The 15,081-nt window shown below is 33.8% G+C and overlaps 2 protein-coding genes across 4 annotated transcripts; one reads left to right on the forward strand and one right to left on the reverse strand.

The window, feature by feature from the left end:
* On the forward strand, window positions 1–965 carry LOC130977033 (probable calcium-binding protein CML23). 3 transcript variants are annotated; one of them, XM_057902031.1, is made up of 3 exons: window positions 1–98; window positions 224–375; window positions 439–965. In XM_057902031.1, the coding sequence occupies exons 1-3, from the start codon at window positions 56–58 to the stop codon at window positions 880–882; spliced, it is 639 nt and encodes a 212-aa protein (XP_057758014.1). In that variant the 5' UTR covers window positions 1–55; the 3' UTR covers window positions 883–965. The 3 variants fall into 3 exon arrangements, with proteins under 3 accessions (XP_057758014.1, XP_057758012.1, XP_057758013.1); XM_057902029.1 differs by having other exon boundaries at window positions 224–965; XM_057902030.1 differs by having other exon boundaries at window positions 74–98; window positions 181–965.
* A 4,279-nt stretch (window positions 966–5,244) lies between these two features.
* Window positions 5,245–15,081, reverse strand: LOC130972966 (kinesin-like protein KIN-UB). The gene is made up of 19 exons (XM_057897316.1): window positions 14,879–15,081; window positions 13,277–13,377; window positions 13,057–13,179; window positions 12,684–12,869; window positions 12,295–12,516; window positions 12,029–12,188; window positions 11,122–11,271; window positions 10,774–10,862; window positions 9,701–9,904; window positions 8,818–8,934; window positions 8,422–8,553; window positions 8,202–8,333; window positions 7,470–7,608; window positions 7,300–7,392; window positions 6,798–6,923; window positions 6,538–6,663; window positions 6,240–6,383; window positions 5,866–5,994; window positions 5,245–5,774 (listed from the first exon to the last, which is right to left on the reverse strand). The coding sequence occupies exons 1-19, from the start codon at window positions 15,024–15,026 to the stop codon at window positions 5,614–5,616; spliced, it is 2,682 nt and encodes an 893-aa protein (XP_057753299.1). The 5' UTR covers window positions 15,027–15,081; the 3' UTR covers window positions 5,245–5,613.

Genomic DNA, 15,081 nt, shown 5'->3' on the forward strand with positions numbered 1-15,081 from the left:
TCTAACAACCTTAAACCCTAAACTTCATCAACCTCATATATCTCCTCCATCTTTAATGTTTGTTGCACGTCAAGGTTATCAAATTCTAGAATTAACATGTAAGTTTAAGTCTCAAATCGCTTTGACGATGTTAATTAGATGATTTTATAATTTAGCTTTAACTAAATTTTTCGAGTTTAGGTGAACTCTCTCTAAGCATTTTTCCCTTTAACTTCTTCCTCAGCCATGTTTGAACCTTTTAAAACTTTCTTCACTTTTCTTGAAAGAAAGACCAAATTCCTTGGCCTCAATCAGCCAAAGAGCATGGATATGATTGGTTGCTGCTACACCAGAAAACCAAACAACAATGGGTTCTCATCATCATCATCATCCAAGGTATCATTACCCTCTTCTTTTGTTGATATGGGAATCTCTAACCAATTGAAGCATGTTTTCAAGCTCATTGACACCAATGGTGATGGCAAGATATCAACCACCGAACTCAGTGAGTTTCTCTCATCATGCATTGGATACAAGAAATCCATAGCTGCAAAAGAAACTGAGAGCATGTTTAGTGTGTTGGATTCAAATGGAGATGGGTTCGTTGACTTGGATGAATTCATGGTTGTTATGAATGAAAATGACAAAAAGGATAATAATAATAATAATGATGATGATGAAGAAGAAAATGATTATTTAATGGATGCTTTTCTTGTGTTTGACACTGATAAGAATGGTTTAATCTCAGCTAAGGAGCTAAATAGGGTTTTGATGAGTTTAGGGTTTGATCAGTGCAGTGAGAAAGAGTGCAAGAACATGATCAAAGGGGTTGATAAGAATGGAGATGGGTTTGTAGACTTTGAAGAATTCAAGTCCATGATGAAATCAAGACATGCCAACTAAAACCTTAGTTTGATTTTTAAAAAATTAACGAGAAATATTATGTATTTATTATTTATCATAAATCAAATTGTTGACAATTTAACATACATCCTTTTATTATGGATGAAGTGTATGATTTTTTTTTTTTTTTTTGTAAATTTCATATCAGTGAGTTTGAAATAATGTATAAGATTAAAATGAATATAAATAACATCATATTTCAAATTCATCAGTGACATAATGTAAATACTTTTAGTTATCATCATCATCATCATCATCATCATCATCATCATCATCATCATCATCATCATCATCATCATCATCATCTGCTGGTTTTTGAGCTCCTCTTGGTAGTGTTGTATATTTGAAACTGATTGCAAAGGAAGTAATAAGAGATCAAATTATATTTGGGTCATTTATCTGTAAAACTTTCGACACATCTCTAGACTTGTAGTCAATCACATGTTCACATGATCCATTGTAAAAGCTCATTGGTTTAGTTTTATTTTATTTTTCATAGAAAACATTATTATTTCAAATCAAACTAAACCAAAAAGTGTTTGGTACGGTACGATGATAAATTTAAACTTATTAGTATAATAAAAATGTGAACAAATTAAAATACGATACGTAAATTATATTTTTCACGTCAATAGTCAATTTTTCTATTTTTAAATATATATCATATCAATACTTTTACTAAACTATTCTTATATTTTGATAAAAATAAAAAATATTTTTTATTTAATTTTACAAAAAGACTTAAATACATTTTTTTAGTATTGGACAAAAACTGCCCTAAACTTTATAATTTAGTCAAAATTAAATTAATTTTAATTTTACATTTTTAAATCTAAAACAATTTAAAAATCAAAGTTTAAAACAAAAACATATATGAAAAATAAAAAAAATCAAAAACGATGTAGATCTTATTTAGGGTTCTGGGCAAAGAAGAAAAAAAAAGAGGTATTGATCTTGTTTAGGTGTCTCCATTAGTCTGTCTTCTCTCTGATCTTCTAATCTTTTTTCGAAGTTTTCTTCGTCTCGTCTCCACTCTGGTCTTTTTTCTCCCAAACTCTGTTTGTCTCGACTTTGGCCAGAAAAAAGACGAAACTCTGTTCGAATTGCCTCCCGTCCACGACCTCCTTGTCGATTTTCTGTTCCTCCACGACCTCTCCATGTATGCACTCAGCAACCCATGGGAGGAGTTTTTGCTGGTTGCCAAAGCCTCCACCGGCAAGGCACCTCGGCCTCTTCTACTTCAACAAAGACGACGCCCAAGCCCTGCTCCGTCAGGTTTCCACGATCGACCCTCGCCTGCGTGATGGCTCCAAAGCTGTCCCTGTTACACTCAACAGGTTCCCTAAATTGCTCCTCTCTTCTTTCTCTCTTTCTCTCTCTCAATAATTTGATTCACCTTATGATGTTTTACTGATCCACTTTATTGAATTATTTGGTAATAATTTTTATTGCTTCTTTGAATTGACGTGACGTTTGGCAATGTCCAAGTATGGTTATGATTATACGGATGCTTATGTACTTAGATTCATGGATATCAGAGATGATTGAACTTATTATTAATTATTGTTTCTCGTCATAATATTTGAGACAATTGAAAATATGACCAATGGGATAGTAGCATTTCTTGTAGCAAAGACAATAGAGGAAATATTACCCAAATTCATTCATGATAGATGAAGCTCATCCACATACACATATATAGCCATTCTAGATATAGATCAAATATTATGACGAAAAACAATAATTAATAATAGGTTCAATCATCTCTGATATCCATGAATCCAAGTACATAAGCATCCATATAATCATAGCATCCATATAATCATAACCATATTTGGACATTACCAAACGTCACGTCAATTTAAAGAAGCAATAAAAATCATTACCAAGTAATTCAATAAAGTGGATCAGTAAAACATCATAAAGTGAATCAAATTATTGAGAGAGAGAGAGAGAGAGAGATGAGCAACTTGGGGGACAGCTTTGGAGCCGTCACGCAGGCGAGGGTCGACCATGAAAACCTGGCGGAGCAGGCTTGGCGTCGTCTTCGTTGAAGCAGAAGAAGCTGAGGTGCTTGCCGGTGGAAGCTCCGGCAACCAGCAAGAACTCCTCCCATGGGTTGCTGAGTGCATACATGGGGAGGTCGTGGAGGAACAGAAAATCGACAGGGAGGTAGTGGACGGGAGGCAATTCGAACAGAGTTTCGTCTTCTTTCTGGCCAAAGTCGAGACAAATAGAACTTGGGAGAAAGAAGACCAGAGTGGAGACGAGACAAAGAAAGCTTCGGAGAAAGAAGAGTAGAGAGAAGACAGACTAATAGAGACACTTAAACAAGATCAACACCTCCTTTTTCTTCTTCTTTGCCCAAAACCCTAAACAAGATCAACATCGTTTTTTATCTTTTTGATTTTTCATATATGTTTTTGTTTTAAACTTTGATTTTTAAATTGTTTTAGTTTTAAAAATATAAAACTAAAGTTAATTTAATTTTGACTAAATTATAAAAATTAGGGCAGTTTTTGTCCAATACTAAAAAAAGATATTTAAGTCTTTTTGTAAAATTAAATAAAAAATATTTTTTTATTTTTATTAAAATATAAGGATAGTTTAGTAAAAGTATTGATATGATATATATTTAAAAAAAATTGACTACTGACGTAAAAAATATAATCCACGTGTCATATTTTAATTTGTCCACATTTTTATTATACTGATACGTTTAAATTTATTATCATACTATAGCAAACACCAAACCAAAATACCAATGATATATTCAGCTTTTTGGACTAAAAAAAGAAACTAACAATGATAATAATAAGTGTCTACGTTTAACATTTTGTTTAGATTAAAAAAAACAATTAAAATGTATGTGTCAGTATTACAAAAGTTAAAAAATTAATTTAAGATTAGGCTAAACCACACTTTTTGTCCTTTAAATTTTTGAAAAATTCTCCTCATGTTTAATTTGTTTCAATTTTTTTTTTAACATTTAAAATATTTAGTTATACTTTCGAGAAGATTAACACCATTAATGAAAAAATTGACGTGACAATTGTATACAGACATATCTGTGACAGTCAGCATACAATTGTCACGTCATATATTGTCAAATTCAGAATATAATTGAAACATATTGAAACCTCAAGAATAAAATTAGGGTAAAGTATTAAATTAGTTTTTTACGTTTGTACATAATTCTGTTTTGGTCTTTAAAATTTAAAGTGTCCTATTTAAATTCAAAAAAGTTTCATTTAATTTTGATGTAGTCCCACCGTGAGGTCAAAGTTAAATAATTAACGGAATGTTCTACATGACAGCAGTACAAGAATAAGATAATCTGAAGAACAAGTACAAGCTCCAAAGGTACAAAATCAATCGTAGATACATTAATACATTTATTTATCATTTTTCTTACAATTTAAATGAAATATTTTCTATAGAACTAAGGAAAATGATAAATAAATATATTGATACATTCACAGTTGATTTACTATTGTCATGTAAGACATCTTGTTAATTATTTAAAGACATCTTGTTAATTATTTAACTTTGACCTCACGGTGGGACTACATTAAAACTAAATGAAATTTTTTTTGCATTTAAATAGGACACTTTAAACCTTAAAGACCAAAATAGGATTATGCCCATACATAGGGACCAATTTAATACTTTACCCATAAAATTAAAACCAAACATTGAAAACAAAATTAAAATTAAAATATAAACATTGAGAACAAAAATAAAATATATTTTCAATAACTTTTTTTAAATAAAAATTAGGTTTAATTATTCTGTCGGGTTCCTATACTTTTTTTTTTTTTCAATTGGTCCCTATACTATATCAGATTTTGTAACTAAGTCTCTACCGTAACCAAAACGTTAGAATTAACGGAATATTATGTTAAACTATACAAAATATTCAGTCAAGTGTTATGCATATTCATTTTGCTTAATGAAATATTCCGTTAATTCTAACGTTTTTGTCATAATAAAGACTTAATTACAAAATCTGATACAAAATAGAGACTCAAACGAAAAGAAAAAAAAATATAAGAACCTAATTAAAAATTTAGTAAATTTATAGAAACCGACAGAATAATTAAACCTAAAAATTATATTGATAATCATCTTATCACAATCACTTTTGTTGAGATTCACTTCAATACAATAACATTTTTTTATTAAAAATAAAAATTGAATATAACACTTTTTGTTCCTCAAATTTTCGAAAAATTTTATAAATACCATTCTATCAAATTTTATATACCATATACAGATGAATTGATTGGCGGCCAAAACTTCTATAATTAGAAACTTCACAACAATGATTTTCTAACATACATTGGCAAAAAAAAAGGATAAATTTCATTACTTACATGAATCAATCAATTTCAATATTACATACAATATGAGCTCCATATAACTAAGAGTTGGTCAAATCTTTGACAAACCCATGTTTGACTGAACATAATATCAACTTCCCTCTCTACCGTGCAGAAACCCATTTGTCATCTACTTTCCCTTCTATCAATATTCGATATACAAACATTCTAGGTCAGTAATGGCTAGATATCATTACAAATTACATGCTTAACCCTGCTTCTCCCAAAGCAAAACTAGCAAGGTATACATCTACCCCATATGCCACCAAGAAGAATTATTAAGTACCGGTAGTTCTGTTTCACAAAATGTGGAACAAGAATAAAAATGTAGTTCCATGCAGACCTGTAATCAACATTCTATCCGCAGTCGTCGCAGTTCAGATTTGAATGTCGGGATAGAACTGAGAGTCCGGCGAGCAAGACTGCGAATGTCCTCTCGTGAACAATCCCTTGAAATCCGGACAAGCTCCCAAAGAGCTCCTCCGCTAATCATGTCTTTTGCATTCACTTCTGCAATATTCATTATCTCGGTTGGTTTAAGTTTTACAAGAATATAGTTAGAAAAGTTCAAGAGATCACAAGAAGTCGCCTGTTCCCTTACCATGTTGTGCCAAGTGGCAGAGCGCAAGCTCAATATGACGCCTGATGGGTGCAGCCTCGTTATTAGCATTTTGTACTATCCAAGGTAGTGCACCATCTTCTATCAAGAAAGATCGACCACTTTTTATCCCTGCGAGCGCAAAGTAGAATCATCAGGCTACAAACCAAAGCCTCTTTATCTCCTTAATCTCTATATGGTACTAGAAGAATCTTAAAGTTGCTTTGTGGCAAGTGTAGTGGAAAGAGCTCAGAAAACATAAATTCAGTAAGTTAATCAATGGGAAATGGCATTTTCTTTTTATGGAGTAAGAACATTCTCCATTTTTCTATATATTTTAAGGTGTGTATACTCGGATACTAAGGAGGGAAATAGACCTTGATTAGATGATCGAGATTCGCATTTTGCGAAGTTAGCTATTCCTCGTGCGACTTGGGATAGAACATCGGGATGCCCACATCTAACTATTCCTAGTAAAGCCTTGATACCTCCTTGAGATCTCAGCTTCATCAATATTTTATCTGGATGAAGAACATGGCAACGAAATCAGGGTTAGTCGCAAACCGTGGCATCAAATCAGGCAAATTATGAATGACTTCGTTTGACAGCTGAAAATATATTTTCAACATCTAGCAACTTGAATAGTTGGAAAACCAAAACGAAATAGCAATATACCATTTCCACAAAGGTTAGCGATTGCCCCAGCAACCATTCGAAGAGTTTGTGGATCTTCAGCATCAGACGCTGTCATTGATAAGAGAGTTATTCCTCCTTCTGCCATGATAAGTTCTTGGTTTGCTTCTGAATTGCCACAATGGAAACCAAAGTCAATATGACTTCCCAAACTAGCTATACACATATTGACAAATAAACTGTAAATAAGAAAGATCCAATTATTTATATCATTTGACAGAAAGCTACTCTTTTACAATCACCATTCATAGCAAGATTGGCAATTGCCCCAGCTGCCACTCGGCGAACAGTCTCATCCTCGTATCTTCTAAGAAGCATCAATAAGGAAGTGAGACCACCAGATTCCACAATTCTTTTTTGATTAGCCTCTGCATGTTAAATTGGGGGAAATTACTGAACAAATCCTAAAGATAAGACAAATGATCATATACTGCCAAAAGAATACAATCTTAATGATTATGAAGGCTACCAAAAAAATAGTGCAATTAATGGAAACATGGATTTGTGGAATGGGACCACGTGAAAAAAGGGGCTGGAAGTTCACTAAGCAACATTCAAAGGGGCTCCTCCTAAGAAAGTTGTGTAAAATTAACACAGACTAGAACTTGTCTTGAAACATATAATTGTGTTGCCAAAACAAAGAGCATTTCATAGCAAAATACCGCAATGATTAGGTGGTTCACGGAGACACAAAAAGTGTTTAGAAAGGCAAATAGTTGCTTTCGGTAAAGAGGCTAAAACTACCTTCAGCTGCTAGGTTGGCCACCACTTTCACAGCATGAATTCGCATATTGGCATCATCTGACTCCAGCAATGACAAAATCTTTTGCAATCCAACTGTTAAAATAATACGGGTCATATATGTATGATTATGAATAATTTGATGTTTCAATTATAACTCAATCTATTCATACCTTGCTCAAAGAGAGTAGTGACTGAAGACTTTGGACCATTCCCAGTGTCTTTGAGCTGGGAATGCCTAACATGTGTCATGGAAGGATCAATGGAGGGAAATGAGCTCCCTGAGCTACCACTTTCCAAACACCTTCTCATCTATGGACATAACATCAAATCATTCTATATCAAACCCATGCTAAAAGAACAAAGTAACCTGCAGGTACAGACTAAAAGAGGAAAAAAGAGCATTCATCTGATGACAATTAGTACAAATTTCATTGTACCAGCCAAACTTTAATTTGACATTTGACAGAACTTTTCAAAGAACTTCGTAATGTAGAAAATGTGTCAAGATAAACCATGAAACTAGCTTCTACTGCAAATAGATTTTGCCTTCTAGTAGTTATAAAACCCCAAAATTCCTAATAACCAAACCATGCAAGTCAGGTGGTGTTTTAGTAGGAGATACAATATAATATTCCAAAATAACTGCTGGACAATCATGTAGTTCTTTGGCATGTTTTGGAGGAAGGTTCATAATTTAACATATGTCTCTTAGCCCATACATTTGTTTATAATATTATGTTCACGTACTCTATTGGCTACTCTAATTGTGTTTCTTGAGGAGAGTTTACACAACTGATACACAAGGATATGAAGAGTTCTGTTGCACTTTATAGCACCTCCTACACCACATACTATTCAAGCATATGCTACATGGCGTACATGCTCAGAACTTGAGAAATTACCTGGTCAGCTTCAAAGTTCAATTGCAATAATTGACTTCTTAATATTATTATCTCTTCTTCAAGCTTCTTTTTCTGATTAGCCTCATCCTCAAGGAAGTTGCGCAGCTTAATAACCTCCAGATCCTCTCCTCCCTAGAACACAAAGAGGTTCTGTTATACCAGAAAGCCAAGATTGGGAAATAAGAAAGCCATAGAAGTTTTCTGTTTCACTGAAACTCACCTCTGATCGGGTATGTTTCCCTAGCTGACCTTTTAGACGTTCTAACTCTTCTTCAGCTGCCTTTCTTTGCTTATTTTCTTTTTCAAGCAACATTTTGAGCTCAGACACATCTGCAGAAGATGATGCAGGTCCCTGTTCCGAAAAAGCCAAAAATAAAGTGACAAAATGTAAACAGAATACCTTCAGCCACTGGCATTACTGGTTAAACACGCCTCAAAACATTATCTTTTAACATTGGGACCTCCAAAAAATTTAAGTGCTAATCATAATATCAATTTTGGCACAAGCCACAATGACCAAACCAAAGAAAAAGATAGTAAATAAACATACTGGAAAAATGTTTGCCTACAAGATTTTCAGTATAGTTAATACTTAATATTGGTTAAAAATAAATACCTCGCCACAATCAGCCACAAAACGATTACAATCATGTCTTTCTTGATTTAACACTAATTTCTGCTCCAGCTCCTTTACCAATTCCATGTACTCCATCTGGCATTTCAATCTCTCTTTCTGCAAGTTGAAATTCCATATGAAACATAGCACCATAGATGTATAAAAACAAAAATATTAATATGTAGTTTCAGAGATTTAGGTTGTAATAGAATCTAATGTAAAGGTTTTGCATCATGCCTAAGCTTTACCTCTGATTCAGAAAATGCAATTAAAGGTAGCTAGAAATTACAAAGGTGTATTAGAAGATTGTTTTGCAGCAGAACAAGGAATACTAAAATAATGTAGTTCAGCCTTTCACTTAATAGTTGGTACTTGGAGCTGCAAACTCACAGCACAATGCGTCACCAACCATGAAATGGTAAAGTATAACAGGAAAATTGTATGTATCCCAAAGTATACAATTATACATTATATAAAATCTGAGATACTGATTCCAAAACCTTGATAAAAATATTCCAGCCACGCTCTTATTTGATGATAGATCACTTTTTATCTTCAAAACTCAAAAACAACAATACTTAATAGAGCTCATCCTTCTTCAAGAAGCCATGTATGCCACTTAATTAAGTCATGCACCATAGTTGCTGACTTTGGGTTCTAATTTCTATTCACAGTACAAAAAGAGTAGACAACACCCAAATCAATTATAAAGAATCAAAGTATGACATCATGCATACATACCTTAACATAAAAATCTTTATTCACAATGTATTATTATCTAGCAAGATTTTTGCAACATTTCAAAAGTTAGAAGACTTAATTTTATTTTGAAACAAAGACTACTGCTGTCAAGAGAGCTACTTTTATATAGATATAAGCAAACCTCTAATGCATCTGCAAAATTCCTCTCAACCTCAGCAATACGACATTGTGCTTCCAAGTTTATTTTTTCAACTTCGTCATCAAAAGCTTTTTGCTGCCTTTCATTTTCTGCAATAAGCTTATCCAACTGCACCTCAAGCTTTCGAGACAAGCTTTTATAATCAAACTCCTCCTTAATTTTCAGCATATTTTCAACTTTCATAGCCTGAAAATAAAATACACATTAATCTGTCTGCCAAAAAAGTTAATCAAGTCAAATATCAACAATGTTTTTAGTTTCATGTAACAGTAATAGTAACATACTAAGAACTTTGATAATAAGGCAATCAGAATCTGTGATGAACCGATGACCGAATGAGGAATAAATAATTTCAAATTATCAGGGAAAATCAAATATTAACTAGCCACTAGATAGGATATGCAAATTAAGATAATAACAATTTCAACAGTAGATAAATGCATTGCACAAGAATAAGGGTAGAATCTAAAGTCATCGATTCACCTTAAACATAAAAAATTGCACAATGGCATGGACATCAAGAGCACATAAGTCTAATAATATTTAGTAAATGTCATATGAATACATTGAATAGCAATAAAATTTTATATACAAGTACCATTTTGGCCTCCAAAAGATTCAAATCTTTACAAAATGATTCTCAAAAGAAAGAAATAACATTTTGACCCTCCAAAAATGATCTAAGTTTGATTCGTTTTTTTGCAAGCCTGCTTCGAAAAATGATCTTGTTACCCTCCAAATTTAGTAATTTTACACTAAGTAAACTATTTTTATATATGAACGGCAAAAAATTGAAACATAAATTGAAAAAAAGGTCAAAAGATAGAATTTTTCCTCGGTATTTTGTATTTACCTTTTAAATAACCTTCAAAAAATCTAGATCAAATGCATTAGTCGTGTGCCACTTATGAGAAAAATTAGTGCATATTGTCAAACTGGAAGGCCAAAATGTCATTTGTTTCTTTCTGGAAGTCATTTTGTCAAAAATTGAATCTTTTGGGAGGCCAAAATGGTAGTTTATTCTTTTATAAACATATTCACATATAAAACCTGACCCTTTGGCCAAATAATATGGTGCTAGAAGTCTCTCCTCGGTGACGTGGAGATGGGCCAATGGTCACAATCAATGATGTCCTTGCTGTGCCTACAGATTATTGGAAAACATAAGGCAAGGAAAATAAAATAATAGCACTGTATGTTTGAACAGATACAATTAACTTCCAAGACCAATTTATGTGATGTAGAGCCTGAGACTAAGGAAGATAAAGTAGTTGTGTCAGTCAAGGATCTAAGAAACCAGTTTGCTGAACCATTAATGACATCTCACAAGATTTGACCAGAGTTTGTGAAACTTGAGGCCAATATTAGTAGGATATCTAACAAGACAGATTAAGGCATCCAACCTCCAAAAGAATCTCGAAGCATCCTGGTAAGCTTTGAATCACGAAATGGAACATGAGCACTGTTCTCTGCTAGAGCATTAATGCACTTTCCCAGTGAACTAAGTGAAAGGTTGATTGATTTGGCTTCTTCTAGCATGTGTCCTTCACTTCCTGCAGGGGGAAAAGAAAAGATGAAAAGTTTCAGCATATACCAACTAATAGCAGTATCTATTAACTCAATTAAGTTAAAGGAGAGACAGGATCAACACTGTCTGTATTTCAAAGGCCACGAGAAATCCAATTGTCTCAATTTTCTTTACAAAATTCTGAAAATGAGGAATAAATGAAAATCAAGTGGAAGTATTGTAACTAATTATTATCAGTTAAAAATTATAACTGAAATACCCTCTTAGCATTCAGCAGTCCAGATCACCAGAAAGTTGTCTTTCTTCTTTTATAACAACACACAAAAGGCACACCCAAATACTTTCAGACATTTATTATACAATAAAGGACATTATTATTGCATTCAATATTTCAATGCATATGCAAATTGACAGTTTTTTAGACAGGAAATAACTGATAGCATTAAAATGGAAAAAAAAAGGTGTGAGAAACAGTTCAAGGTCTGCCATTTGACTATATATATATATATATATATATATATATATATATATATATATATAGAGCACTAAGATACCTGCAAAAGTAACTCATCTTTCTAAAATTTTTTCAGGACTTGGAAATTGAAAATGGCAAGCAGGGTTTCAGATATCAAAATTTTGTCAGAGCTGATCATGAGATGTCAGCATAAGGAAAACATGCGTACACAACAAGGACATGATGAAGAAGGCGCTATTGAACAAGGACCGTTAATTTATGACATGCATAATTATACACATACACAAATGTTAAGTCTAGCATGCACCTGACTTATGGACACGCTCTGAACCAGCTAAATCCACCACAACTAGCTTGCTCTTCCTAACAAGTGGTTTTGAAGGTTTAGTAATAAAGTTTGGTGTATCACCACCATTTTCACTAGATTCGATATCTTCATTATCCATGACAGACCTCTTAATATGTACCTGTGTGAGAATAGATATAAGATTGAACATTCTTTTTAAAATATGGATTTCTTAATTTGGGAGATATAATATAAAAATAAAATGTAAATAAAACATATTATTTCACCATGAGAATAGCGTGACTACGGGAAGATTCTGTATTCAACTTTGTGTTAGCAGCAATCCGATTAGCTTCCCCGACTCTTAGTAACTCCAGAAGACTCTGCTGGTCCCTGATTTCTACAAGTGTTGCTCCAGGCAAAGATACGTCACCAGTTCTAGGATCATCCACTATAGGAATATTATCATTTACTGGATTAAGCAGGTCCTGGAGAGTCTCCATGTAAAGCTGCACATTTTGCAGGTGGTGTTATTACATATTTCTACACAAATTAATATGGCCTAGCAAAGTTTACACTTGATTGATAAAAGGAACAACCTTCATGGAAACAAGAAGACAAAAATCAACAGATATTATGCGAAAAGAAGTATGAGCAAAAAGGTATAAAACCAAACCTGCAGATATGAGACAGTGATGGAATCTGTATCTGGAGACAATTCGGCAAAAATATCCTCCATCGAACGAACCATTATACCACGATCAGAGGTGTCTCCTTCCCCCAAACTTCCAAGAGTAAATGTTTTCCCCGTTCCGGTTTGACCATAAGCCATTACAGTGCCATTGTAGCCATCAAGAACACTCTACAAACCAGACATCACAGACATGTTAAGCTGTATAACATTAAAAAAGACGACAATGATGTTGGTGAAGGTTAGATATGTTTATGAAATCATGAGTGACACTAACATAAAGAAGAAATAGATAGAATAGCTCAGTAGAAGATATTCGTGAGCAAATTAAATTAGGACATGAACCACCATAACAGACCTCAACAACTGGCTTAGCCACAACTTCATAGACACGTTTCTGTGATGCATATTCAGTAAGCACCTCATCAAATTCGTATGTGTCAGAATCCCAGTTGTTTCTACGAAGTTTCAACCTCTTAAGCTGAAGAGGAGCAGAAAAAGTAAATGAATCCACTTTACCAAAATAAAGCAAAACATTGAATCTACATACATTAGCTAATCAAGTAAACTGGATGCACCTCTGGTTGCAGTTCGACACAGTCAGCAAAATCAGCATCTGCTATCATTTCTTCAGCATTTCGAGGTCTCAATCTCACTGCCACTCGAACTCTTCCAGGCACTGTACATAAAAACTTTGGAATTGGCTTCCATTCAAAATAAAATCATGACTTCAGTATGAGGGACGTGCAAGAAAACTAAAAGTCTAGACCCTGTATATCTAGTATCTCTAGATATATTGGCCAGTTGGAGGCCCTATAAGTCTATTCCTTCCTCTTTCTTCATCTGTTCAGTATCCTTTTCAGCATAATTTATACTAAAATCTTATGCAGCCCGAAGTTCCCCCTTTGTCAAGTTTCAAACTTGCAGTTGAAAGGCAATGACACAGGAGCATGTATGAGCCCCATATAGATTTGGTTGTTACAGTTGGAACCCCATTTAAATTTTAAAAGACTCAATCCTGAACTATCAAATTAACCTGGACTTTAGGAATGGCATCTCCTCATCACCAGGAGGTCGTAAATCATAGTTGGTCCAAAATAAATATGGATGGATTGCTCTTCTAGCAAGTTCTTCCTGAGTAAGTCCCTTCACACATTCCCAACAAACACAACTTTGAACCTAAGCTGTTCATATATATATATATATATATATCTGGATATAACTACGTCAAAAGTCATTGGCATTTTAACATTTCAAACTGATCATTTCCTTATACTCTATTTTCGGTTCAAAAGATGCATTTCATCAACCAACATCCTAAGTCGCTTCCCATAATAAATGAAAATGTACAAGCAAAATACATAATTTTACACTTCATAAAGTATCTGCTAACTACCATACAAACTCAATTATTGAAAACTTTGATTCTCGTTATACGGAAGGATGTAAGATATGGGAGAGTAAGATTACAGAAATAAACAAGACACACATTAACAAGGGTGATTAATAAAACAACCTCAGACCAAGCTCTTAGGCATGAACTGATAGCATCATAAAAACAAAGGAAGTACCCAAACCAAATGCTTTAAATTGAAAGGAAAAGAAAATAATTTCGCACTACTCCTTCAAAATTATTGCCCTCCCCATTGTGCTTAAATTGAAAGCCTTGCTTAGAACCAGAAACCACCAAAAGCTACACATATTGATGACCGATATCATCATCTGGGGCTCTAATAACACCACACATTCCAAAACTCCAGATCTAAACTAAACTAAATGAAAGAGAAAACGGGGTTTAAATAAAAAAGCAATGTGCAACATGCATCTCATTGTTTTCTTTCCACACACATGACTAGTCCTACTCCTATATATCACAATTGTTATGGCGCTTTCTTTCTATTCACAATTCTAACAGCCAAAAAATACATATAAAAATTGCAACAACCACCACCAACCAATACCACCACATAAACACATTATCATACAAAACTAACTAGTCATAATTGCATCATAGATCACAAAAAAGAAAGAGTCATAATGAAGAGTGAGAAGTAGTGTGCTTCATTATTTGAGTCCAACTGACAAATGCTACTACTTAGACTTACATTCTCTCCCTCTCTCTCTCTCTCTCTCTCTCTCTCTCTCTCTCTCTCTAGAAGGAGATGGTTGAGGGGACTGACCGGCGTCGGCGTTGCGGGGGGCGGAGGAGTTACGGCGGAAAGTGGATCCCGGAGAGGGAGGGCGGTGGCGGGGCTTGAGAGGGCGATCGAACTTGTTGCTAATGATTCCTCTCTGGGTGCCGTTTCGATGAATGTTGCTGGAAGCCATTGATTTGATTGACGGCAGAAAACGGCAACTGAGTTTTCTGCGTTTTGGGAAATAA

The sequence above is a fragment of the Arachis stenosperma genome, chromosome 4 (assembly GCF_014773155.1).
Source record: "Arachis stenosperma cultivar V10309 chromosome 4, arast.V10309.gnm1.PFL2, whole genome shotgun sequence".
In the NCBI taxonomy this organism is placed as follows: Eukaryota; Viridiplantae; Streptophyta; class Magnoliopsida; order Fabales; family Fabaceae; genus Arachis; species Arachis stenosperma.